The sequence below is a fragment of the Pteropus alecto genome, unplaced genomic scaffold (genome assembly GCF_000325575.1).
Source record: "Pteropus alecto unplaced genomic scaffold, ASM32557v1 scaffold16, whole genome shotgun sequence".
Lineage (NCBI taxonomy): Eukaryota > Metazoa > Chordata > Mammalia > Chiroptera > Pteropodidae > Pteropus > Pteropus alecto.
The window spans coordinates 8,057,688-8,083,728 of record NW_006438867.1 but is presented as its reverse complement, the minus strand read 5'-3'; the positions used below and the strand labels follow the sequence as shown (position 1 = coordinate 8,083,728).

The following is a 26,041-nucleotide window of genomic DNA, read 5'->3' as shown; positions in this document are numbered from 1 at the left end:
ATGGAGACGCAAAGGAAGGGAACAGTCGGTTTTTCGGGGTAACGGGACCTGGAAAAGGATGTCATTTTCCCTCATGCGTGAAAATGAGTAGCAATGGGAATGGAGGACAAAAGGGAAGTGGGCATCCCAGCAGCAAGAAGCGCCTGGGCGATGGATGCCATGCTGCGCGCAGGGACCCGCACAGGCGGAGAGCACGCGGAGGCTGAGTCCTAGATGCTGCTGCTGCTGCTGCGCAGAGGCATCTGGACATTATCTCCTAGACCCGTGCTGTCCAGGGTGGCAACCACTAGCCGCAGGTGGCCATTTAAATGTAAGCATAAACTAAATACTTTGAGAAATCGAGCTCCTCAGTTAACACTGGCCACATTTCAAGTGCTCGGTGGCCATGTGTGGCTGGAAGCCGCCACATCAGACAACACGGCACATTTTTATGGTTGCCAGAAGGTCTCCTGGGTGGCACAGCTGTAGACAGCAGAAGACCAATGGGAGATCTTCAGCTTGACAGTGCAACCCAAAAGTGGGCCTTTTTGGGTTCATCTTGTTTGGGACTCTCTGAACTTGGGGTTGTATGTCTATTTCCTTCACCAGGTTAGGTGAAGGCAGGCAAGCTTACCATTTTTGTAAGTTACTTCCGTGACCATTTAGAGGATTATTTGGAAGAGCATGAGGCTGGAAGCCAAAAGATCAATTGGACTGTTTTGTCAATAGTCTCAGCAAATGATGAGAAACCAAATGTAGGTGGTGATGCTGGCAGTGAAAGGTCAGGCAAGTGCCAGATGGGGAGTCGGTAGGACTTAGTGCTGGTGTGAGCATGGGGGACGAGGGTGGGGAAGTATCCCCACCAGTTTACAGGCCCGGCTTTGGCGTTAAGGTCAGGGGTCCTGGGATTAACCACCAGGACTGGGAGTGCAGGAGGACAGTTGAGAGGGCCAGATGGTGGATGTGCCAAGTGACTGTTGTCCACTACATATCTAGGAGAAGTGTCCACATGGCAGTGGCTGTACGTGCTGGGGCTTAAGAAGATGTCTTGGACTTGATTCTAGATTCAGGAGTCAGAATATATGTGGTGTAGAAACTCCCCCGAAAAGTAAGACATCCCCCAAGAAACATCAGTTCACCACCACAGAGGACTGAACGGAGTCCAGCCCACATTTTTGTAAGCTCAGAAACAGATGTGAGCAGATTCACGCTGAGCTAGGAAAACTCGTAGGAGATTCACAAAACTGATGAAGCGAGAATGCCTTTTTGCTAACTCAGAGGGCAGGGGCTGGGATCCTGCTGCGGGCATTCTCTTCCAGTATCCAGACAGACACAAGAAGCCAGATGGTCAGCCTTGAGGTGCTTTGTCGCAGTCTTGTTTGGAATACAGGGAGTAAGATTAAATAGCCTAGCAACACCAGGCCTGGAGAGCCTGCTGCGTATCTTGCCCCACAGGGAGGACCTTGCGGAGTGCCTGTCCCCGGCCCAGTGTGGAGCCTCGGCCCACGTCTGCCTCTGACTTCAGTGTTCAAGCCCCTGCGGGTAATCATTTCCCAATCAATACCCTCTCTTAGACATCATCATAACTTGAATATAGTTACCGTCAAATATTTTTAATATCAAAAGCTATTCTAAGAGTCCATTGATCTTAAATTTAACTCAGTATTAAGATTTTTCCTAGTTTTTAGGGAAAGCATCACCGTAATCTGCATCTACTGATTATAGGTGGTATTTGGAAAACACATTTATCCAGTGAGAGCTGGTATTGAAGTAAGTCAAGGACAGTACCCTAGAAAAATAAGGATTTTAGGACAGGGAAAGGGTAACCTGTAATAAACAAAAAAATGAAGAAGGAGCAGCAGAAGCCCAAAGACAGTGGCATTCTAGCAGTCAGGGAGGGGTTTATGAGACCGGAGCTGGGCGACAGTGTTAGATGTCTTAGTGAGGTCAGGTGAGAGTTATAAGATGAAACGTTCAAATCGCAAACCATATGCACATGTGTCCTCCAAAGGTGTCCAACCTTTGTTCAACGTGTACTGACTTGGCTTGCACGTCCTCTGTTGGAAGAGACAGATGAGGTGTCACTGCTGAAACCATTTGCCTTCGTTGGTTCTTAGGTCTGAAATGCTTCTTAAATGATGGTCTGTGATAAAGCTGAATCCATCTAAATACAAGCTTTTGAAACCCAGACTCATTTCTTTGATAGAATTTCCATACACGCAGATTGGGTAGCCTAAATCTGTGTGGATATGTGAAGACAATAGAAAAATATGGATAAACGGAGTAAATAACCAGCCATGGGTTAGAGGGCCATTGAGTAGTCGTACCCAAAGGATTCAGACTAAGGGTGATTTCTAGCCAAGGCAGAGGCTTCTAATCATTTGGTCAGGATTGTACCTTTCACTGTTTCCTACACTTTATTTTTAAGCCTGTGATTAAAAGAATAAATAATCTTATCATAATTTATCCCATTTGCCCCGTGAATACTCGCTAACAGCACTTGCGGCTGCAACGTTTACCTCGAGATAACTCGCGGATCACAGTCGTAACCTCATCCCCAGCATTTGCCATATATCTCCTATGCTTTTCAGAGAATTACATCAAAACAGGATTGATGCAGTCGGAACAGCTCGTTTGAACAGAAAACAGATGCCAAATGATCTGACAAAAAGAATTGCAAAGGGGACGAGTGTAGCGAGATTCTGTGGTGAACTTACGGCACTGAAATGCCAAGGAGGTGACAGTGTTGTCAACATTCCACAATGGTACTGTGGTTGAAGTAGACAACAGAAGTGGAAAGAAAACTAGGAAGCCATGTGTCATTGTGGATTATAACGAGCATGTGGGAGCAGCGATCTCGGCTGATCAGACGCTCACTTCTTAGCCAACTGAGCGCAAAAGGCACAGGTTTGGGTATAAGACGTTCTCGCCACCTTCTACACATTACAGTGCTGAACTCCTGCCTCCTGCTCAGGAACAACAGTCCCGAGCACATGATTGGCCACGTAAGACTGACGTTACCTGAAAGAATGCTGGAGAAGTGTCACAGACCAGACAGCAGAGGTCGTCCATGCTCTGATGACATCACGCCTCCTCACCTGTCTGGAAAACATTTCACCAAGAGCATGCCACTGACATCAGGGAAACGGAATCCAGCCAGTTGCTGCAAGCGTGCTGCTCGCACAGCGACAAGGACGGTGAGGAGACCTGGAGAGACACACAGTGTTTTTATGCGAAACGTGATGTTCTGCTTTGTGTTGTTCCGTGCTTCAAAATGTACCACACGAAAAGAAGTATAGATGTTGATCATGTGTATTTCTGTTACGTTAGGGTTCCAGACAAGTTCAGTGTAGAAATAATCCAAGAACAGTTTTTGCATTTTCACATTGGAAACTAGATTTGCTTCAGCCTCAAAGAGCGTGTTTATGTAAAATTAACACTGGCAGCGAGCCGCACTTTTTTTTCTGAATGGAAGATGGTTAAAATCAAACACCCAAGCCAGATCAGGACGACGTCTTTTGAAAACCCGTGTCCTTTGGGGCCCGATGTCTGATGCGGCTCTCAGGCTCTCAGCTGCTCAGGGATGACCCCCTCGTGGCCCTCCTGAACTCCTTGGGCTCACGTGGAGCTGAGAATGGGCAAACGTTCCTTTTTGGGTAATAGAAGTGTTCTAAAATTAGACTGCAGTGATGGTTGCACAACTCTGTAAATTCAGTAAAAATTAGTGAATCTTCTGGTGTGTAAATTATATATCAGTAAAATTGTTTAAAAATACCCCTGGGCAACTATATAACTTTCCCCCTCTGTGTGTGTTCCAGTATTAACTGTTATATGGAAAGGATATTAAAATGTTATGAAATGATTTAAAGTGGCCATGCGCCTCTATTTTTAAACAGATGTGATCCCAAAGAAAATGAAAATGGCCAGAATATTCAAAAGAAATATAATCATGAAAAGGAATTTTCTTGTCACGATACACACCCATCACCTGAAGAGAAAAAGGTTGATGTGTCTGTGCTAACTAATGTAGCCCCACCACCTCCCTTGCAACCGGAAACCAGTGATGTGCATTTAGAAGCGAGAACCTTCCAGCCACAGAAAGAGATCGTGGCAGCGACATCCCCTAAAACCATTGCTGTTCTGCCTCGGATGGGATCCAGCCCTGATGTGATCATTGAAGAAATTATTGAAGAGAACCTGGAAAGTGAGTAAAAATACAAAAGCAAGGAAACAATATATTGTGTTTGTAATTGGAAACAAAATCAGTACCTTCCTGTCCCTGTACTTAACAGAAATGTATTGCCGTTAGCATATACCATTCCCCGACTGTCACATTTTTTAAAGTTAGGATAATCTTTATTTTTAATACAATGATATAGCTAAATTCTGAGATGTAAATTTATTGTTTGATTTAAGTAGAGTATTTGACTTTTTATTGTTCCACGTATAAACCTTGTATAAAAAATGAAAATATAAATGAGAGTTGTAGAAGCAATTTCATGACTTTGCTTAAATTTCTCTTAGGTCATTATTCTGAGATATAATATTATAAAATGAACTATTATGAATACAGTAGCATCTTTTATAACATTTAAGTGCATCATAGTTACTGGATTAGATGTCCAACATTGCCATCTCTCTGTTAACACAGAGATACTGCTGTGTGTACTTACACTGCCAGTCTTCTCTAGGGCCATTTGCAGAATCTGCTTGGTTCTCTTTCTCCTGCCAACATCTGTTTCTCTGGTTGACTCTCCAGAATGACATTTGAATAAAAAAAAAGGGACATGCTGTTTTCCCTTCCTCTACTGCATTATCATCACTGACATCTCAGTGAGTTAAGACTCTCAGGACTTCACCTACTGATACAAGGGGTCTTGCCATTCCAGGATTTTGCCAATTCAGGCGCAGCTTTTTAAACAATAGTACGTGTTGTCAACTTAATAAAATTAGTACAATTGCCTTGTTTCCTATTGTGATGAAGCATGCCTCACAGATTATCTTGTAGAGACACCTAGATATCTGGACAAGCCTCTTCAGAAACAATCGTCTCTTCCTTTTGGATCAAAAGCAGGTACTTTAACACCTCGGAACTGGATGCTGTCTTTGGAGTTCACTGTATGTATAGTAACTGTTACACAGCAGGAGGCAAGGAGTAAAGTGAATTGTCCTGATAACGAAAATATCTCCTTTTTAACGTTAAAAGTTTTGGCTGTTATTGGCAAAAATATTTCTGGAATGTGTAACAGTTCTCTCAGCTGTCTACCCAGTGACACATATGAATCTCTACCCCATCCTCAACATGGATATTATTCTTTGTCATCTATATTAGATAATCGACATGATACATTTGCTCAACTTTTAACATCTATACTTGGCTGTCTCCAACTCCAGTTCTCCTAGTCTTTGTTTTTTAAACATTTTTACCAGATAAAACATCTCCATTGTTCAAAAATTAAATATATGTATTAAAATGCCCTGTGAAACCTTTCCCCTAACCTATCCCCCTTCCACCCAGGCTCCCTCCCTTCCGGAGCTGCTTTATGCATATACAAACATACACGTGGGTTGTTTTTCTATAGAAAATATAGCATATCTATTAATACCTAAAGAAAGGAATTAAAAGAATGGTATTCTATTCTTTTAATCCCTTTCTTAGTATTATACTCCGGAGATCTTCATATCAGGTACAACACTTGGCTTAATTACTTTTCTATACAAAAAAATTCTGTCTTTTAACTCTGCCTGCCCTAAAAATACCTCCATAAATACCTCCATCAAAATACACACCTCTTTCCATTAGTGCTGCTTAGCATGTCGGCTTTGCTCAGACGTCTTTTCACACCTCTAACATGGTAGGATTTGAGATTCATAGTGGCCATGAGCTCATAATTGGTTCTTTGGGGATAGAATAGATGAAACAGGGTTTGGGGATTGTATTAGAAACTTTGTCAGTGGGGCTCTAAGTTCCAAATATGTTCACAAATGAACTGCGAAGTTTTGTTGTGATACAGGGGATTTATAGCACAGAACTGACTTCACAGTCTACCCACCACAGGAACTGCAGTTCCACTTATTAACACATTTTGCTAGTAAACAGTGGCAGTTCCGGTTGCTAGTTTGTTTAGCAGTCTAGTTTTACGAGTTTGGGTTTAGACTCTTGTGGGACCTAAGTATGCTGGAGTTTGCAGTGCCACAGGCATGTTCTGTAGAGGATATTGCATTCAGCTTTTGTGAATTCTTCTCTAACTTGTGGTTTATTAACGTGGTTTAAATATCCTTATCCAGGCTCTCCAGAGCTGGTGTTTGTAAGTCATGTGATTCATCCTTGCCACTTCTACGTCCGGAGATATTCACAAATAAAAGAGGCAACAGTATTGGAAAAGGCGGTGAATCGGTTTTGCACTGAAAGCTTACACCTTGATCCTTTAGACATTTTGGAGCTAGGTATGAAGCATTACTCCAACCGTAAATATCAAGTTTATGTAAATACTGTAATATCTGGCCAACCCATATAGATTTTTATAATATAGATTTATGCTCCAAGCAAAGAGTTTTGGAATTATTTAACATAGTTAAATTTTATTTAGGTAAATTAGCTTAATATTAAAATTGATTGCTTCATGAGACATGCAGAAAAGCTCCGTTACAGAGTGAGGTGAGTTTTTTAAATGACGAAACCCAGTGCGGGTTGTGTGGTTTGCCCCCTCACCTCCTGGGAAAACTATTCCTCTAAGACGCGTCCTGGTAGTGTGACTACAGTCCCCCAATGTCCGCATGGGAACGTTGATGTCACAGAATAATTGCTGAGATGCTGGAGGACGGCGGCATCTACTGCAGCTTAGAATATCAGAAGCCTAAGATCATATACTTCTGACAAAAATTAATAATTTTAAAACTTAAAAAATATCAGTATGTAAGAGGAGGGAAGTGTAGAGTTAAATTTTTATGGTTGCAAATAATTCTTCAGAATTTAATACATGCCCAAAATAGCTCAGCTTAGATTCAGAAAATGTTCTAAGCCAAAAATTCATCCTTCATTTTAAATTAAAGATAATTTTTATTTCAAGGTGAATATATATGATTTAAATACTCATTTATATTTTGAGAAATTAGTGATAAGGGAAGGAATGGGATAGGATGCTTTGGAGGGGGTACCCTCTCATTCCCTTTTACTGCCCATTCTTCATTATAAAGAACAACAGATGGCTTCAATAGACTTTTATCTCATCTGTTATAAGAATGGTTTAATAGCACATAGTTTAAAATGAAGGATATTGGTTACGTGATATATTATCCTAAGAGAAGGGTCAACAACAATCTGAAGGGCAAACAAAGGTTTTGGTGGAACTCAGAAGGCTGCCCTGATGTGCCTCCCAACAGTCCTGATTTTATTAGCATGTGCAGAGGGGTTCCACAGCGTCCCTCTGTGTGTGATCAGTGGTCAGGTCTCACTGGATCCTCTCCACGAGCAGCTTGGTTTTGGGAGGGTGGCCTCTGAGACTCAGTTCTCCCCGTCTCTCCCAACAAGCCATGCGGCCTGGGCTGAGTTTTCAGTGTCTCTGCCCAGCTTCCTCACCTGCGCGATGTAAGCACCGTGTCTGCGGGTTTGTTGTGGGAGTGAGTCCACACACGAAGCACCGAGAACAGCGTCGCGCTCATAGTAAAGCATGCTCATGCAGACCTCTTTCTCCCTTGCTCTTTTCTTCCTGGTTGGTGTGTAAGCCATCTGGTCCCTCCACAAGGTTTTCCTCTGCTGCTTGGCCCTTGGTTCATCTTCCCCTTCTCTGAACTGCACTGCATATTAATTTGGGCATTTCACACTCTGCCTTTCATTGTTTCTTTACTCTCACTCTCTTTAACCAAGAGAAGGTCATCGTTTCTTCCTTTATGTCACCAAAGTATTCTACAGGTTTTAGGGTGCGCGCATGCCTGCGTGTATGCGTGTGTATGCATGCGGGTGGGGAGGCTGCACCATTGCAAGTACAGTGTGTGAGCGTCGTTTTACTTGTCCGTCTCTTTCTTGAGCATCTTGATCGCAGGGTGGTCTCGTTCACCTTTGTTACAGTTCATAAAAACATAGGTTTTCAGTAAGTGACTGCTGAGTAGTCTTTGTTTTTACTTCCCCTTTTAGCTCATAAGTTAATGCGTAACAGGAACCATCATCATGCGTTGCCTTTATCCTCGTAGCATTTGACATAGTACTGTATCATCAGTAGATAGATGAATTAATACTTCTTAGTGGTGAAACTAAAGTATATGTTCCTAAATTAGAGCTCGTTAGCTATTCTTTCTCCATAAACATTAATAATGATCTATCTTCCTCATTACTTAGGTGCAGCGATATTCGTCAGCAGTATTGAAAATGGAATATGGTGTCGAGGAGTTATCACTGAATTAATTCCGATAGAAAATGAAGATATTAGAAAACATTCTAGTCCAACCAAACTCTCAGTCTGTGAAGTTGCACTAATACAGATATTCATGGTAGATTTTGGAAATTCTGAAGTCCTAATTGTCAAGGGGTATGGTATTTTATAAGGATCATGTGTGTGTCCCTGGCCTGTTTAGAAACTTGTGATGGAGGCGGGGGGTAGATGCTAAAGAATAAAGGAAATTGGGAAAGGGTAGAGAGAATAATTTATCATTCTTCACTTGCAAGACATATAGTTCTTATTTTGCTCTATAATTTGTCTTACTATTTACTAAAGTATTATCAGTGTTACTAGATGGGGAGCTTGGAAAAGGAGCTTTTTGATGTAACCAAACTTAAGAACTCTTCTGTGTTGCTTCAAAGCAGGGAATGATGGTGCACAAAAGTAATTCTTTTAAAGTGTTACAGTTAGCCGCAGGATGATTGAGTAAAACTTTTACTCAGATTTCTATAGTTTCATTAATGATGTTAAAATGGCCTAGTATCTGGCTCACACTAGGTAATCAAAAATCTTCCCCTCAGTATTCCAGGTAAAGAAAACAAACTTAAAATGATTCTGTCATAAGGACCAATATTAATTATAGCACGATCACTATTTAATAGTCATAGCTCTATGAATCAATAGATTTCTAGTTGGAGGCATCATTATCCCCTTTAACTTTAAACCGAATAGATATGTATGAAAGACAATTTAGATAAAGGCAATTGAGATTTAATGAGAACAACATCTTTGCTTATAAAAGCTAGATTAAATTTATATGGTAATGAAGTATGAATTAGAATGTAACTTTCTAGAAGATAGAGCTTAAGGAGACTATCCTTAGAAATGCATGCCTTTTATGGCGGAAAGCAAGTTTAGATTTGAAGCATTATTTTCTATAAATGTTACTTGAATTCTTCCTAGAGTCGGTGATGCCCAGGTGGGATCAGAACACATTACCGAGCAGCATATAGCGCCGAGTGACTTGTGTCTGTTGCTGAGGAAGACGGAACCATATATTGAAGGGCTTCTGAAAGACATCCGGCCACTAGCACAGTCGTGCTCATTGAAGGACATTGTTCCACAGAATTCAGTAAGTGAAAGTTAAATGATTTTTCCTTCGGAGGGCTAAATATTCCAATTTTAGCTTGGTATCGCTAGTCAGATTGCTGGGTGTAGGGTGTAGGTCCAAGGCACCAGTTCTCTTAGTGAATACAGTTTTGCATAATAAACCAGCAGGCACCGTAAAGAGGAAATGAGCTTCAGTTTCCACAACTGGAAACGTTCTTAATGGGAAACCTAATGGGTGAGGTATCCACGTCAACCACTGAACTTCGGAGTCAATAAATACAGAGAGATTGATTAAGATATGGTGTGGTTTGTGTTTCTAAACATTTCTTCACTATTTCCATGACACTGTTCATTACTCGTAGCCCATATTGCATTGTGCTTTGTTTTATTTATTCCCCAGCAAGATTGAAAACTCCTGGGAGACAGGAATTGTGTGTAAGAATGTATGTTAAGCAGTTATGAAGTCTGTGAAAGTAGGAGGCTGTGTCTTTGCTTATTATATTCCCAGCACTTAGCTAGGTATAGCACATAGAAGGCATTCAACAGATAATTGAAAGAATGAATACGTGAATAGAAAGGGGAAGCACGAAAATATAAGCACTGGTGTTTTCCTCGAAATGGTAAGATGGTTTTTTTTCTTTTTAATTTTATCTTTTATTCTGAGTAGGCTTTACTTTTGTAACTCATACAATCTTTAGATGTTTTATTTTTTGTCTTTACAGAATGTGTAGTTTTGACCTTTGAAATTTACTTTAGGTATAGGTACTTAAAGTTTCAAACACTAACTTAAAAAATTTTTTTTTCCAATGGATGAATATTTTTGTTATTGTTTAAGTAGCCCATGCCTCATATGTTGCTAGTAATGGGAACTAATTTAACTGATGATGATTACGAATTAATTGTATGACATGGCTTTCATTACACTTTCAGATTTTCCTTTTGATTTTCATCATTTAAATGAAAAGTTCGTATCTAATGCTTGTTTTGTTTTAAAATTTTTATAGTCTTCATACTAATGATATTCAGAAGTGAGACTGAGCCCTAAAGCGCAGCAGCTTGTGCACACCATGGGCCTGCGTGTGCACAGTCAGAGCGTGGCCGTGCATCGTGTGCACGTAGAGCTACCCATGGGTTGGTGGCCCTGGCTGCTGCTCGCTGTCTGTGGTTGGTGCGGTGCCTTTGCTCAGACTTGGAGACTCCAGTCGGTATAAAGCTAAGTCCAGAGCACTTTACCGTTAGAGCTAATTATAGTTATTAAGTACTTTGGAATTTAACTGTCTCTACAGAGTGAAGGCTGGGGAGAAGAAGCTAAAGTAGAATTTTTGAAAATGGTAAATAACAAGGCCGTTTTAATGAAAGTTTTTAGAGAAGAAGATGGCTTGCTTATTGTGGATCTGCAGAAGCCACCAGCCAATAAAATAAGCAGCGACATGCCTGTGTCTCTTAGAGACGCACTCGTTTTTATGGAGCTGGCGAGGTAGGTCACTTAGTTATCTTTATGAGATTATAGCTATAAATTGGAATAGTAGGTTTTACTTTTAAAAACTACGGACGGTAAAGTGAACCTCAACATAGTCCAGGAAGTTAAAAATACTGCCGGCAGCTTTCTAATGACAGTTGTCTCTGAAAGCTACATTCAGGTAATTTCATTTCAAGAAATCAAGAAAATAGATCTTTGTAGATACTGAACATTTTTTAGACTTGATAGCTTCACAAGCAGCTTCACTAGGGTTTCAAGAATTGTAGTTACCAGTTTCTGACTTAAATTTTCTAACTACTCCATTCAGTGTATGAACCTAGATACTTAAAGGTCCTTTCTCGCTCATCTCCGATGACCGGAAGTGATTACGTAACCATAGAAATGGGGATACTAACTCTCTGTCGTGAGCAGTTACACAGCTCTGGAAGTGAACCAACTAGGTTCCGTCCTAGACACATAGAAACAGTCTTGGAGCTGGCAGAGGCTGCAGAGACCCTCAGCTGGCCTGACGAGTGCTGCTAGAGACTGGGAGACTTAGAGTAGAACCTGCAGGTCCAGCTCAAGAATGTTCCAACGCAGACTGGAAGGTTAATTACTGAGCTGTGAGACGACATCTTCTTTAACTTGGTTTGATAATTAGAGACAATACCAAAAAGTGTTATAAAGTTTAAAGAGAGAAATTGGAACGGGAATACTCAGTAGATAAATCAGTAAATGTCCAAGTCCTTTTTTCAAATTAAGTCACTGAGAGAAGAGAGACTTTAAGAAAATGGCTCTTGCTTATGCTTTTAATTATGCTTTTAATTAGGTTTAGGTCACAATCACTAAGAAGTCACTCTGAAAAAAATACGACTTTACACTATCATCCACCTGTTTTGCCTAAAGAAATGACAGATGTTTCCGTTATGGTTTGTCATATAAATAGCCCTACTGATTTCTATCTTCAGTTGGTAAGTATAGAGTGTTCCTTTGCAAATTTTAAGTGGAAATGTATAACAGTGAGTGCCCAGTGTGAAGTTTAGAGCAAACAAACCACTGAACCATCTGTAGTTTTAAGTTTCTTAGTAGCTGCAACTTGAAATAAGAAATTCATGTGATTCACAGTAAATTGAAGCAATTCTTCATCACGCAAGCTAGTTACGTGGAGGCAAAGGACTGTGACGGCTGTGTAACGTGTAAACGTTTCTTGCTACTGTCTGAAGTCTACAGTCGACCCTTGAACCTCGCGGGGTGCCCCCAAAACTTAACCACTAACAGCCTACTGTTGACCAGAAGCCTTACTGGTAACAATTAACATGTTTCATATATGTATTATATGCTATGTTCTTACAGTAAAGTAAGCTAGAGAAAGAATTTTACTAAGAAAATCACAAAGAAGCAAAAATATTTTCACCTATTTATTGAAAAAAATCCACACGTAAATGGACTCGTGCAGTTTCAGACCTGTGTTCAAGGGTCCGCTGTAGCGACTAGGAAGGCACGTGGAGCCGACAAAACGGAATGATGAAACCTGTTTCTCATTGTGTGTGTCTCAGGGTTCACTGACTATTATTAGATAATTTTCTGAATTTGAACACCAAAAGAGTTTCAGATGAAAGGCATTTCATATTAAATTTTGGATGTGTGACTGATGGGTTTGACGGCTTCTGACAACAATTTCATTTTATTGATCTCTCTGTCTGTGTCAGCGTTTTATGTGAATTAACACATTCTAAGGGCCATGATGCGTGTGTGAATTAACTCAATGTTCACAGCAGTCCGATGAGGGAGACACCGTTATCATCACTTAGGTGTGGAGACTAACCTAAGGCCAGGAGCGGCTGGCCCAAGGCCGCGCAGGACGGAGGGGCAGAGTCAAAGTGGACGTGGGCCGCAGAGACAACGCACCATGCTGTGCCGCCGCCCCCAACACCTGGTGTGACCCGCCAGATTGGGTGGCACTGAAGTAGAACTTAGCGTCTTCCTTTTGTTGAATATTTTTAGTGCTTTAAATTGAGGTAAAATATAACAAAATTTAACCATCAGGTGCACAGTTCAGGGGCACTGAGCAGATTCCTCATGCCGTGCAGCCATCCCCACCGTCCACCTCCAGGGCTCTTCATCTTCCCAGACAGAAGCTCTGTCCCCACCCACAGCGACTCCCCGTTGCCCCTCCCCCAGGGTCTGGTAACCCCTGTGCTACTCTTTCTCTATGAATTTGCCTAGTCTAGGTGCCTCCTGAGTGAAAAACTAACAATCTTTTTCTTTTGTATTGGCCTTATTTCACTGAGCATAATGTTTACATGCTGTAACATGCATCAGAATTTCATTCCTTTTCATGGCTGAATAATGTTCATTGTATGTATATGCCACGTTTGTTTATCCATATGTTGACAGACACTGGATCGTGTCAACCTTTTGGCTATTGTGACTACACTGTTAGGAACATGGGTGTGCACGTGTTTGGCTGTCATCTTTCAGTTTTTTGCAGTATATAATGAGAAGTGGAATTAATGGATTATAATACTAATTCTGTGTAACTTTTTGAAGAACTGCCAAACTGTTTTCCATGGCAGCTGCACCATTTTACATTCCTGTTAACAATGCATAAGGGTCCAGTTTTTCCACATCCTCACCAACAGTTGTTATTTTCCTTTTTAAAAATACTAGCCATTTTAAGGTGTGACGTGGTATTTCATTCTGGATTTGATTTGCATTTCCCTAATGGTTAATATTATCGAGCACATATTTTCATGTACTTATTTATTTTCTCTGGAGAAATATCTATTTTAGTCCTTTGCCCGTTTTTAATTGGATTATTTATTGTTGGGTTTTAGGAGTTCTTTATACAGTATGGATATTAATCCTTTATCAGGTTTATCATTTTCAGATGTTTTCTGCCCTTCTGCAGGTTGCCTTTTCACTCTCTTGATAGCAGTATTTGATCCACAAACTTTGATAAAGTGCAGATTATCTGTTTTTTCTTTTGTTGCCCATGGTTTTGGTGTCCTGTGCAAAAAAATCATTGCCAAATAAATCTAACATCACGAAGCTTTCTCACTGTTTTCATCTAAGAGTTTTATAGTTTTAGCTCTTTCACTGGGTGGTGGCCCTGCCCCCTCAGCCCCGACAGCAGCCTCACGCACTGGAATTGGGGAGTTGTCCTCACCCCTTGGAACAGAGAAGGACACAGGCCTGCTTCTCAAGCGTGTGCCCTCTGGGCCCGTGGTGGCAGTGGCAGACACACCAGCCTCTGAACCACCTTCAGGGTCATTCTTCCTGTTTCTTAGAAGATAACACACGTTCATGGCCGGTAGCTCTATCAGCTCACCTTCTGCCTCCAGAATCCCACCAGTCCAGCAGCCCTCCTTCATCCATGCCCATTTCTATCCCCTGCAGTTGAAGCTGGTAGAGTATCTGCTGAGGAGACTGATTGGACCCATGACTCACACACCTGTAATCTCTTGAGTCCCAGTTAATAATAGCTCTGTTTTAATCGATAATACAGTTATTTCATAAAACAGTGTCCAGCCACACCCCTCGTGTTCTCTCCTGAGCATGCTTCCTCATATTTCACAGTATGGATAGTCTGAGAATTTTCTAGCTCTTCAAGTTCTGGTCCTTTATATTTAGCAATTCTTTCTTCCACTTATCTCTGTCCTCCCATGTTTTATCATAAGCAGCAGGGAGAAAGCAGGCAGCACCTTCAACACTTTGCTTAAGGTTTCCTCAGCTGGTGTCCATCCAGCAGAGCGTGGTTCACCCCGTTCCCCACCACTGTGTAATGAGGATGGCCCTTCTCCCCACGTGCAGCAACACAGCCCTCACTTCTGTCTGGGAGCTCACCAGAAGCACCTGTAATGTTCATATTCCTACCAAGAGTCTTTTCGAGGCAATCTGGATTTTTTTTATTCAGTCACCTCACACCTCTTTCTCCTCTACCCACTTCTCAATTCTAAAGCCTTTCCCACATTGTAGGTGTTTGTTACAGCAACACCCTACTTTCCAGCAGCAAAATCTGCATTCATTTCCTAGGATGGTCATAATAAAGCCCCACAAGTGGCTTAAACAGCATTCATTTACTGTCTCATAGGTCTGGGCTTAGAAGTGCAAGATCAGGTTGTCACGTGAGTTGGTTCCTTCTGAGGACTGGGCATTGGTTCCTTTCTCCTGGGCGTTGATGGTTAGCTGGATGTTTTTGGTGTTCCATGGCTTCTACCTCACCCTAGTCTCGGCCTTCATACGTGTTCTCTGTGTGTGTCTCTGTGCCCATTTTACCCCTTTTAATAAGGAAACCAACCATGAGATTCAGGCCTACCACATGGCCTCATTTTAACTTGATTATCTCAGTAAAGACCCTGTCTCTAAATGAGGTCACATTCTGCACCACTGGGGGTTATGACTTCAACTGTCTTTTGGGGAGAGACAATTCAACTCATAACATTGGGCTTCTTGGATTTGTAGATTCATCAAATTTAGGATGTTTGAGGAATGATTTTTTCAAATCTTTCTGTTCCTCTCTGGGCGCTTTCTGGGATTCCCATAATGCATATATTCTTGTGTTTAATGGTGTCCCACAAGTCCCTTAGTCTCTTGTCCACCTCATTCTTTTTCTTTCTGCTTCTCCCTGAATAATTTAAATTGTCTTATCTTCGGATTCATTGATTCTTTCTCAAATCTGTTCTTGAATCCTCTAGTGTATTTTTCATTTCAGCTTTTGTACTTTTAGCTCCACAATTTCTGTTTGATTCCTTTTTACAATTTCTCTCTCGTTTGTCTTTTGTTTTCCTGGTTCCTTCTAGTTCTTTGTCCAAGTTTTCCTTTAGCTCTTGGAGCATATTTAAAACATTTATTCTTAAGTCGTTATCTAGTAAGTACGCTATCTGGGCTTCCTCAGGGGCAGTTTCTCTTTTAATTCCTTTGAATGAGTCATGTTTTCCTGTTTCTTTGTGCGCCTTCTGAAAATCTGATTCCCTCTCCCCACCCTGGGTTTGCTGGATTTTTCTTCTGTTGTCAAAGACTGTAGTTGTCAGTTTTTGTAACTTTTCCAAACAATTTTTGCAAAGAATATTCCTTGTGTGTGATCACCAAAGTCTCTGTTCCTTTAGCTTGTATTCAGCAAATGTTTGGACAGAGATTACCTTGAATGCCAAGAGCTCGTTTGGGTGTTTGCTTGCTTACTGTAAACATTTGACTGTTTTCAAGAGCTCTGACAAAGTTGGTTTAGATGATTTCTTGTTTTTTCAATGTTTCTGTGGTAGAACAATAGCTTGGAGCTTCCTAGTCAGCTGTTTTGCTGATTGTCATTCTTTCGAATTTTTCAGTGTTCACTTTGGATAACCTGTTAAAGAATAGGAATAACATGTACTTAGAAATAAAAGTTCAGAAAGTCTAAAGTAGTTTTTAAAGTAATTTAAATGAAATAATAAGAAAAGAGAGATTCAGAAAATTTCCATATGTATTATTATGCTCACAAAAAAGAAAAACCTAATTTTTTTGTCAGTTGAGGTATATTTTAAAATATTTTTTAACCTGAAGAATTAGTATTTTGAGAAATAATCAACCATTTATCTTTGATTTTGTTTTAAGAACTATGTCTTAGGTACTATAGGAACTTTGGGAACTGTGTTTTAAGGTAACCAAATAGTCTCACTTAATAATAGCTTTATTTTAATCAATAATGCTGTTATTTCATAAATCCTCCTGAAATTATTAACATTTTTTCAACTCACTTTAAAATTATTAGATGGATGGTTAATAGGAAACTGGACATTCATATGAGGCCAAAGTAGCACATGAATTACTGGATGACCACCATGGGGCATGGCCACCACGGGGCACAGCTGTCCGATGAAGGGGCCGGAATCATCCCACTAGTCCACAGATGCGTCTTAGCATGTTCATGGTGACTCAGTAATGTTATGTCTTTTGATGTGGGAAAAGGTTTAGTTATGTATTCTAACCAAAAAGGGTTGGCTTAAATCCATCACATCTGTAGATATAACTTTCAGCTTTAGGGAAATTCGGGGGACAGACCCTACTCAGTGAAGGAACAAGCTAAATAACAGCATGAGAACATGACCACGTAAATCGAAAGAATGGGTCATTCTGCAGAAAAATAGCAGACTCTCTTCAATAACATAGAGTCATTTTTAAAAAAAGGAACGCTGCACTGGACTTACTGAGATAGCCAGACCGAACACCAGTTCGGTCTGTTGGGGAAATCTAAATATGGTCTAGACGTACTAGTGGGAACACTTACCGAAACAGAGAAGTGAAAATTGATAGAAAAATGCAAGCTACCAAAGTGTACAAATGGTGTGACCTCATTTTTGATAAAAAACAAAAGCATGAAAAAGTGTCTGTGTGTTGTAAAATACTGAGAAGGACATACACTTAAGATTCCTGGAGGAATGTGATTCTTAAAATGTTTTATATCTATACGTACTGACTTTATATAATTCTTTGGAACTAAAATATTTCAAATATAAATTGTATAACAATTGATTTATGTCTAATTCCTGTTCTGTAATTTCCTAATTTTATGAGCGGTGCCTATAATACAAACATTTAAATTTTAAGTGTCTCTGAAACTACAGTGTTTTAATCCCTTTATTTCTTAGATAGAGAGCCTGGATTTTTTATTTCTATTAAAGTCAATTGAAGATTTCTATAAAAGTGAAGATGGGGAAAATTTGGAAATCCTCTGTCCAGTTCAAGATCAAGCCTGTGTAGCTAAATTTGAAGATGGAGTTTGGTACCGAGCGAAAGTCATTGGTAGGACGCTGCATACTATTTTTACAGAAAAATGCTATGCTTAAAAACTGCTGCTATTTGCATTGGTGCACATTGAATCGTGGTGGTTGTCTTATTTGGTCTTAACATTTTTCTCTGTCGTCTGTGTTTAGAAAGCTAGTGATAATGTTGGGAGATGAATCTCTGGCCCCTTAGGTTTCATTTGATTTGACTAGGACTTAACTTTTTTTTGTATTTTAATGTCTGCCTTACTTAAAATGTTAAATAATGCTAAATGACTTACATTCCACTCTCTTTCTAAAAGACAAATACTTTTAATTCTTTCAACTGTTTCTTTTGGTGTTATTTCTTCTAAATAATGTTATATACCTTGTTGATATTTCAATCTCAGATATTATTTATTATATGATAGATGTTTTAGATCTCTTACAGCTCTTTTATTCTCTTCTTAGCACCCATAGTTGTCTGAAAATTTTTAGTTAATATTCTATGTAAATATTTTCACTGCTAAGCCATAAAGTATACTTTGTTTAATTCTGAGTTAAGAATTGCATTGGCTTTTCACTTTATTTTCTTTTAATTTATGGTTACAACTTCTTAATACTTCAAAACAGTTTTCCACATGATTAGACTTTCAGATAGTGTCTGTTTGATTTTTTTTTTAACGGTGAACACACCCTTCCATCTTCTGCTCCAATTAGACTGCTCGTCCCCTAGGCTTACTATAATTTTGTTATTCTGGGAATTTATTTTACTTGGCAATACACTTCACTGTTCTGTGTGGGACCCCTTGTTTTTGGGATCCCATGTTTACCTCTTCGGTTTCTCCCTTATTTTGGTGGAGCATCTTCTGATTGTTTCCTCAGAGAGAATAAATGGTAAATTCTAAGACCTTCCATGTCTCCTGACTCTCCTCTCATGCATGGTCAGTAACGTGAGTAAAAAATGCTCTTTAAATTTCATCCCACGTGTGTGGGTTTATTTGCATCTTCATTCAGAGACCTGAGGAATGTAAGGACCTCATGGCATCGGTGCAGTTGAGAATCTCCTTCTAGCATGAAATCTACTGGGGAAGTGGGGAGAGGTTCCCTCGCCTCTCACCGTGTGCTTACAGTGGCGAGTGTCTCCTTGATTGCCACCGATACCTACTACTAGGGCCTGAGTCGTTGGAAGTGGCATCTAGAGTACCATGTTGTTCCACTTGCATTCACTTCTGTCAAGAAGTAAAGGATGCCTGTACTCTCCCATACTGAAGTTACGTGTTCTGTATTGGTACTTAAATTTGAAAGTGATGGCAACAAGTTTAGTGCACTGTACATACGTGTGAGAGAAGCTGAAGTTATTTTGAGCATTTATGAAAAGGTCAGTTTGTGACAGATCTTTATTCAAACTTCGATATATTTGAAACTTCCAGAAATTTCTTTGGTATCCTTAAAATATAGAGACTAGATTAACATAGAGATCTGTCACTGCTTGTTTTTCACAATATTCTCCAAAATGAAATTGAAAAAAAAAAAAACTTTTAAGTTAGATATCATGCAAATGAATCTTTAGTTTAATAGTTAAATCTTTTGCCTTGTTTGATCACCTATGTTGACTAACAGTAAACATTTATTAAGTGCTTGCTTTGTGCTTGGTGCTTCGCAAAGTATTTTAAGCCAGTGAATAAGCAAAAAAAAAAAAGATCTTATTAACAAGATTTGATTGTTTTGATATGCCCACTTTACAGATGAAATAATGAGGGTTGAAGAGAAAAAGTCACTTGCTCAGAGTAGTATCTTAGAGCTGTTAATTAGCTCGCTTAGAGTCACATGGAATCCGGGGACTGAGCTAGGTTTCTGACCCAGTCAAACTGAAACCCCAGTTCTTATCTTTTAGGCCATAACACCGAGCACTTGATCATTATTTTGTTACCCTGGTTTTGTTTGTCCTTTGGATATCTTGTTAGTTTCCCATTCACCAAGTCTTCACAACTATGAATTATGGTTGATTTTTTAAAGTTCACATATTAGAAATATTTTTTACATTTGAAACATTAAATTTGTATGTTGAACATAAAAATATTCTAATCTAGTTGACTATAGATCATTCTACATTTTGCTAGATAGTTCTCTGTGTTCTTTCCAAGTTTGTGATTTCTAATTTCATAATTTTTGAAGGATTGCCTGGACATCGTGAAGTTGAAGTTAAATATGTAGACTTTGGCAATACTGCAAAAATAACACTTAGAGAAATGCGTAAAATAAAGGATGAGTTTCTGAATCCCCCAGAGAAGGTAATCTTACTGTGAATCACAGGGTTGGAATTTTAGCATATACGTAAAAGTCGCTTCAGAAGTCACTTTTGCAGTAGGAATCTTCTGTTTACTGTTTCTATCTATAAATAATGTCTGTTGCAAGGCTATAGAGAATTGTTGCTGTTCAAGAAATAGCGTGCATGTCTCAGCAGATACGCATTAACTATAAAGTGTGTGTGTGTGTGTGTGTGTTCGTTCGCATCTGTAAGTACTTCCTGGTCGGCAGCTTTTAGTGTATATAACATGGCAGGAGAAAGAGTGATGTCTAGAAGAGTAAGAAAAGATTTATTCTGCCCCTGGAATCCCCCACCCCATCGATAAGTAAGGTTAAGGGGCTTATTATTTCACTCCTATGGTATTTGAATTGTTATTGAGCAATATTTTTCATTTTAAAAATGGATAGAATGTTATAGGAAAAACTTGAAAATATAGATGAGCAAAACAAGGGGAATCACTCAGTATTCAGTGTTTTTGAAATACGTACTTCTAAGATGCATCTTCTGTGTCTTGAACAATTATGGGTTTAGAATATACGTAGTCCTGTAACCTGCATTTCTCATTTAACATGTAGCATAAGTATCTGTGATTCTTTTAATGAATGCTTGTTATTCCAGTATCTGAGTACACTACAATTCATTCAACCAAATACCCTTTTGATTCTAATTATTTGCATTTATAAAGTACTGTTATAGACATCTTTGCACATTTATTTTCTAAATATGTATTAAATTCAAACAGAAAGTTTAGTTTGAACACACATAAAACTTTATTTTAATTCTAGAATAACTAGAAATTAAGCTTACTTTCTTAATGGTGCAATTTTGTTTGACACAGGCAATTAAATGTAAGCTGGCCTATATTGAACCGTGTAAAAAGACAACGCAGTGGTCTGAACAAGCTAAAGAAAAATTTGAAGAAAAGACTCAAGATAAATTTATGACATGTTCAGTCATTAGTAAGTTATTTTCATTTTTATTTTTTGCTATGTGTTCATACATAGTTTTAAATGAGAATAACATGACATTCTCCAGATCTTATGAATTGATTCAGTATGTCATCAGTAAGAATAGATGATATTTATTGAAATTGGATAAAATAGAATAACATCTTCTGCAGGCTCTAGGGTCTGAAATCAGCGTATGAGGCAGAGTGTGCCGGTAAAGACCAGGTCACTCTTGGTGGCCTGTTGAGAGCCCAGAGGCCGGGGACCGGCTCCCCTTACTGCTTTCTGCACGTCTGTGAGGGCTCTGGCCCAGGTTTTGCATGTCGGGTACCAGCATTCAATGGGCAGGAAAGTGAGAGGAGATGGGACATAACTGGCAAGTAGTTTTTGTTTGTTTTTCCTTTCATTTCACTTAAATGAATTCAGTGGTAGGCTTTCAGCATGTTTTGAAGAAATTTCTTTTTGCATAGTTTGGGTCTGAGACCTAGGCTGGCACTGAGCAACAAGTTGTAAAAATCAAGAGTTAATGACAAAAACTGATTTGAACCGCCATGAGGATGTGTGTGGTCTTTGTCCCCTTTACAGCAATTATTCACACAGCGAGCGAGTCCTCACCTAACATCATAGCTAGATTCCGTGACTTTAAGAGAAACAGCATAGAACAAAACCAGTTTCTCCATAGGTCAGTCAGTGTATACCAGTCATGTCCTGCCGCATGTCACCGACACTGTGACAAAACAACAGTACTCTAAGACATGCCCTTGTGCCACTTTGGGATGGTGATGCTTGCCTGTGGCTGCTGCCCCGATCCACTGAGGGTGGAACTTTTCTCAGAGGAATTCTGACACTCATCTGCTTCCAAGGGGTTTGGACAGGAGGTTTGGGAATGCTTTTATCTGGGGTCCTGCTGTGTTCCAGAGCTGTGACCAGCACGGGCTGTGACGAGTGCCAGTGCAGGATACATAGACTAGGTTTACTTAGGGTTGATTTATGGCACATGCAGGGGTCATTTTTACTATATCCACTTCTTGACTTTTATCATACCACCATTCTATGAACCCAGCCATCATAAGTTTATTAGCCTGTTTTACATTGAGGAAACTGAACCTCAGGGATCAGCTGCTCGAGGTCACATAACCTAGAAATGATGACATATCTGTGATCATTACTCACTTTGATACAGGAAAGTGTTCTATAGAAATAGTTATGTTGAGGAATATGGTTAGAGAAATCACATTAGTCTATTGAATTTTCACATCTGGCTCCTCTGCAAGGAGCCATAAATTCAGGGCCACGTAGCCCTCCAGGGACCCCCTGATTTCAAGCCAGCGTTAACCTGGACAGCTCTCCTTCCAGCTCTCCTTGCGATGTTTTATTCTGTTGGTTTTCAGCTCCTCCCTGAATGTCCCTTCCTTTGGCCAACCCGTCAAGACCTTGACTCCCCGGGTTTCTTTCTTTCTCACTTAATTGTTATACCAACCACATCCAAACACTAGTTGTACCATAGTTATCTACCTACATAATTTGATTTAAGGACTGCCAGAGGCCCTGCTCAACCTAAAATAACTTTCCCCGTTAACCTGCACAGCAATGAGATCAAGAGTTCAAGACATTTATAATAAAGTGAACTTCCAGATGAGAATGTGAGCCTCGCATTAACACGTATGGTTATCTTATAAAGCAAGGGACATTTACATTTCAATTAGGAGCAGAGGAGGGAGGGGGAGAAGACAGAACACTGGGAGGATGGCCCTGTTGGAATAAAGAACGTGATGGGGACATGAGAGATGGGAAGTAAGGAGATCAGAGGTGGTTGAGGCTCAGCGTTGCTTGCTTAGCCTTTTGTTTCTAGATAATATAACTGATGCATTGAAAAGTAGAAATGATTTTAAGTTCTTGAAAAGGTTTTCTAATATGTTTTCTTAAGACTAGATGATATAGGGTGTTACTGCTGGTAACAATTTATCTTTTTATTTGGAATCATTCTGACCGGCTGCTACCAACTACTGATGTCTAGAACAGGGGTCCCCAACCCCTGGCCGTAGACTGGTACTGGTTCTGGCCTATTAGGAACTGGGCCACCCAGCAGGAGGTGAGTGGCGGGCAGGCCAGTGAAGTTTGATCTGTATTTGCAGCCACTCCCCAGCTCCAGCATCACCACCTCAGCTCCACCTCAGATCCTCAGGCATTAGATTCTCATAGGAGCACCACTCCTTGGTGCCACAAAGGTTGGGGACCGCTGGCCTGGAAGGTGGAGGCATAAACTGATCCCAGTGCATGGAAGGAAGTACGTGCTACTTAAAGAAATTCTTCTGTCGTCTATGCAGATATTTACCAAGCAGCCTTGCTATGCTGAGTGCTGTAGATAAGTGAATGAGCATATGAGATGCAGACTTCACCCTCAGCTAACTCTTGGTTTATAGTTAAAGAAATAGATCTAATAAGCAGCCAATTTGGTTTCTAAAAGAAATTAAGTTAGATGGCTTGTCCTAAAATCAGAAGGATGGGAAAAATTCCAGTTAAGGGTTCTAGATTGAGCTTTTGCTGTTTTAAACTTTGTGCCATTGTTATAAAAACCATAAACCTTCGCAAATAATCACTGACCTGAATTAACTTTTATTCATTTCTTTTGTCCTCTGGAACTTGGTTGAATCCAATGAAACAGTGTAAAAACGCGAAAGAACAATTTTTTAATGAAATATATGTCAATTTATATCTTTCTGAACCTAAAAGCTTTAAACTGCTTTTGGTTCATTATAGAACAGTACACAGTAATCCAAAATGAACATTTTACTAAGTTGTATATGCTGTAGAAAGCGTTGGCCGTTCTTTTGTGTCTGCAAAATTCTGCTTCTACTCCTAGACTGAGACTTTGACCATTATTCAGTAAAAAACCTCATGGATGCAAAATGAAGGAAATTAGGTTTCCAGTTTTTTTTTGAATTGCTTCATTTAGTATATTTTGCGACATATTTCTTTCTTTCCCCAAATTAGTCTTAATGGTTTTGCAGAAATTCTGGAAGATAATGTGCTCTTAGTTGAGCTTTTCGATTCTCTCGGTGCTCCTGGAATGACTCCTACCAGCATTAATCACCAGCTAGTCAAGGAGGGCCTAGCATCTTATGAAGTAGGGTAAGTAGACCCGTGAACCTTCGTGTGTAGATCACATATCACTTCAGTCATGAGAAGGGAAACCGCCATTGTTCCCCATAGGATTCCTGCTTTGACCAGCGAAGGGCGTTTCCCCTGATCCTGGTCAGGAACAGTCGTTGAAGGGATTAGTCTAATGAGAAGTAGAGTGGCTTTTCCCTCTATCTAAGGAACCCCAAAACCACGAGAGTGGCTCCGAGAGATTGAAGGCGCATCTAGGAAGAGGATACTGACATCTTGTTTCTGGGCGGAACATCTGCTTAGGCAGCCTGTCTACCTATTAGAGAAGCAAAATGGCAGGATAGAGAAGAAGTGGGGTGGTAGAGCGGCCTACATTTCCGTTTGGAGAAACGTGGCTTTTTCCTGGGTTCAAGTGTGTACTTTGAAAGAGAACCATGGTTGAGCCATTGTGCTGAGACCCAGGACAGGCCAGACGCGGAAGTGCAGAGTAGTGGTTAGGGAGTGGAAGGACTTGGAGGGGAGACAGAGCGGCTCTTCCAGGACAGGACTCATGCAGTAGGGTGGCCCGAGGGAGTTTCTGAAGAAGCTCCACAGAGGGCGCTGAAGAAAGCCAGTGTCGGTGACACCCACACCCTGCCTCAGGCTGAGCCAGAGGAGCAGGGTGCCAGCGGAGGCCTGTGGGCCTGTCCCTGCAGGCCTGTCCCCTCCGCCCGGACGCCAGGAGGGCTGTGGCACAGGGAGCACCTGTGCTCGCCCACTGCAGGTCCCCAGGAGGGCAAGACAGAGGTCAGAGTAGACACTCGAGTGCTTTAGACTGAGTTTTCTTTCTGTCAAAGTCAGGGTTATTGAGATATAACATACACAATAAAATTTCACTCTTTTTAGGTATACAGCTATGGATTTGGATAATCATGTACACTTTAAATATCTTACAATTTCATGTATCAGTTATACTTCTGTAAAGCCGAAGTTTTTAAAAAACTTGTTAGCTTGGTCATAAAGTATGATTAGCACACAGTAGGAGGTGACATTTATGTGTCAACCTGTAAGCATGCCCTCAGGTTTTCGTCAACATTAATGTCTTTACCTGGATATGTGAGCTGTACGGTCCTGTTGCTTCCATTGTAGCCAAAAGTTGGAGGTGCAGCTCTTGGCCATGAAGCTTGTACTTTGCGTCCTGCTGTTAGCCGGCCTGTTCACTAATGATAAGACCGATGGCATTGGCCAACTTCAGGAGCCTTCCATTGCTACAATTAAGCGTTTTAATTAATAACATCAAATATTTACTTAACTCTCATTTTACCAAATTTTTTTTAAAGAATCAAAGTCATAAGTTTTTTCCAGTTAACGTTCATTTTAAAAGGTATCAGATGGGGCATAGAACCAATGATGGATGTTTGATTTTTTTTTAACCAACACAGCTTTGCATACGTGTGTGAGCATATCATTTCTCTGGAAGGAGTTATAAAATCCAGTAGTAGTGTTCACCCCGGTACCTTTTCTGTATTTTAAAATTTGGACCATGTGTATATATGTCTCAAAAATGAATAACATTTCTTTTTAAAAAATCTGTTAGTATACCATTTCACACCCACTATTGATGGCTGTAATAAAAAAACATGGAAAATAACGTGTTGGTGAGAGTGTGGAAATTTGATCCTCGTAGATTGCTGGTGGGAATATAAATGGTACAGCTACCGTGGAAGACAGTTGGGCAGATCCTCAGATCCTTAAACGTGGAATCACCACATGACCCAGCAGTTCTGTTCTTGGGTACATACCCAAAAGACGTGAAAACGGGTACTCGGTGTCAACATCATAGCGGGGTAAGAAGACCCTTCGTGTCTCCCCTTGATTTTACAACAAGTCAGACAGCTGTGATGGAGCAAAAGGCCCTCTGCTCAGCACACAGCATGTCTGACAGATCCACGCATCAGGACGTCTGGAGGTGGCGCATTGGAACGAGGAAGGTGAGGGAACAGAGGACAGGACCACTGCCTGCCCTGATCACC

At 40.3% G+C, this 26,041-nt stretch overlaps 1 protein-coding gene across 1 annotated transcript in view; it reads left to right on the top strand.

Annotated features, from left to right (window-relative positions):
• RNF17 (ring finger protein 17) overlaps positions 1–26,041 on the top strand; it is a 77,407-nt gene that overhangs the window by 23,437 nt on the left and 27,929 nt on the right. Inside the window, exons 10-19 of the mRNA XM_006915839.2 lie at positions 3,876–4,183; positions 6,268–6,426; positions 8,315–8,504; positions 9,318–9,486; positions 10,751–10,941; positions 11,753–11,894; positions 17,547–17,700; positions 19,839–19,954; positions 20,810–20,930; positions 23,930–24,050. Coding sequence (XP_006915901.1) covers positions 3,876–4,183; positions 6,268–6,426; positions 8,315–8,504; positions 9,318–9,486; positions 10,751–10,941; positions 11,753–11,894; positions 17,547–17,700; positions 19,839–19,954; positions 20,810–20,930; positions 23,930–24,050 — 1,671 coding nt within the window. The remainder of the gene's footprint in view (positions 1–3,875; positions 4,184–6,267; positions 6,427–8,314; positions 8,505–9,317; positions 9,487–10,750; positions 10,942–11,752; positions 11,895–17,546; positions 17,701–19,838; positions 19,955–20,809; positions 20,931–23,929; positions 24,051–26,041) is intronic.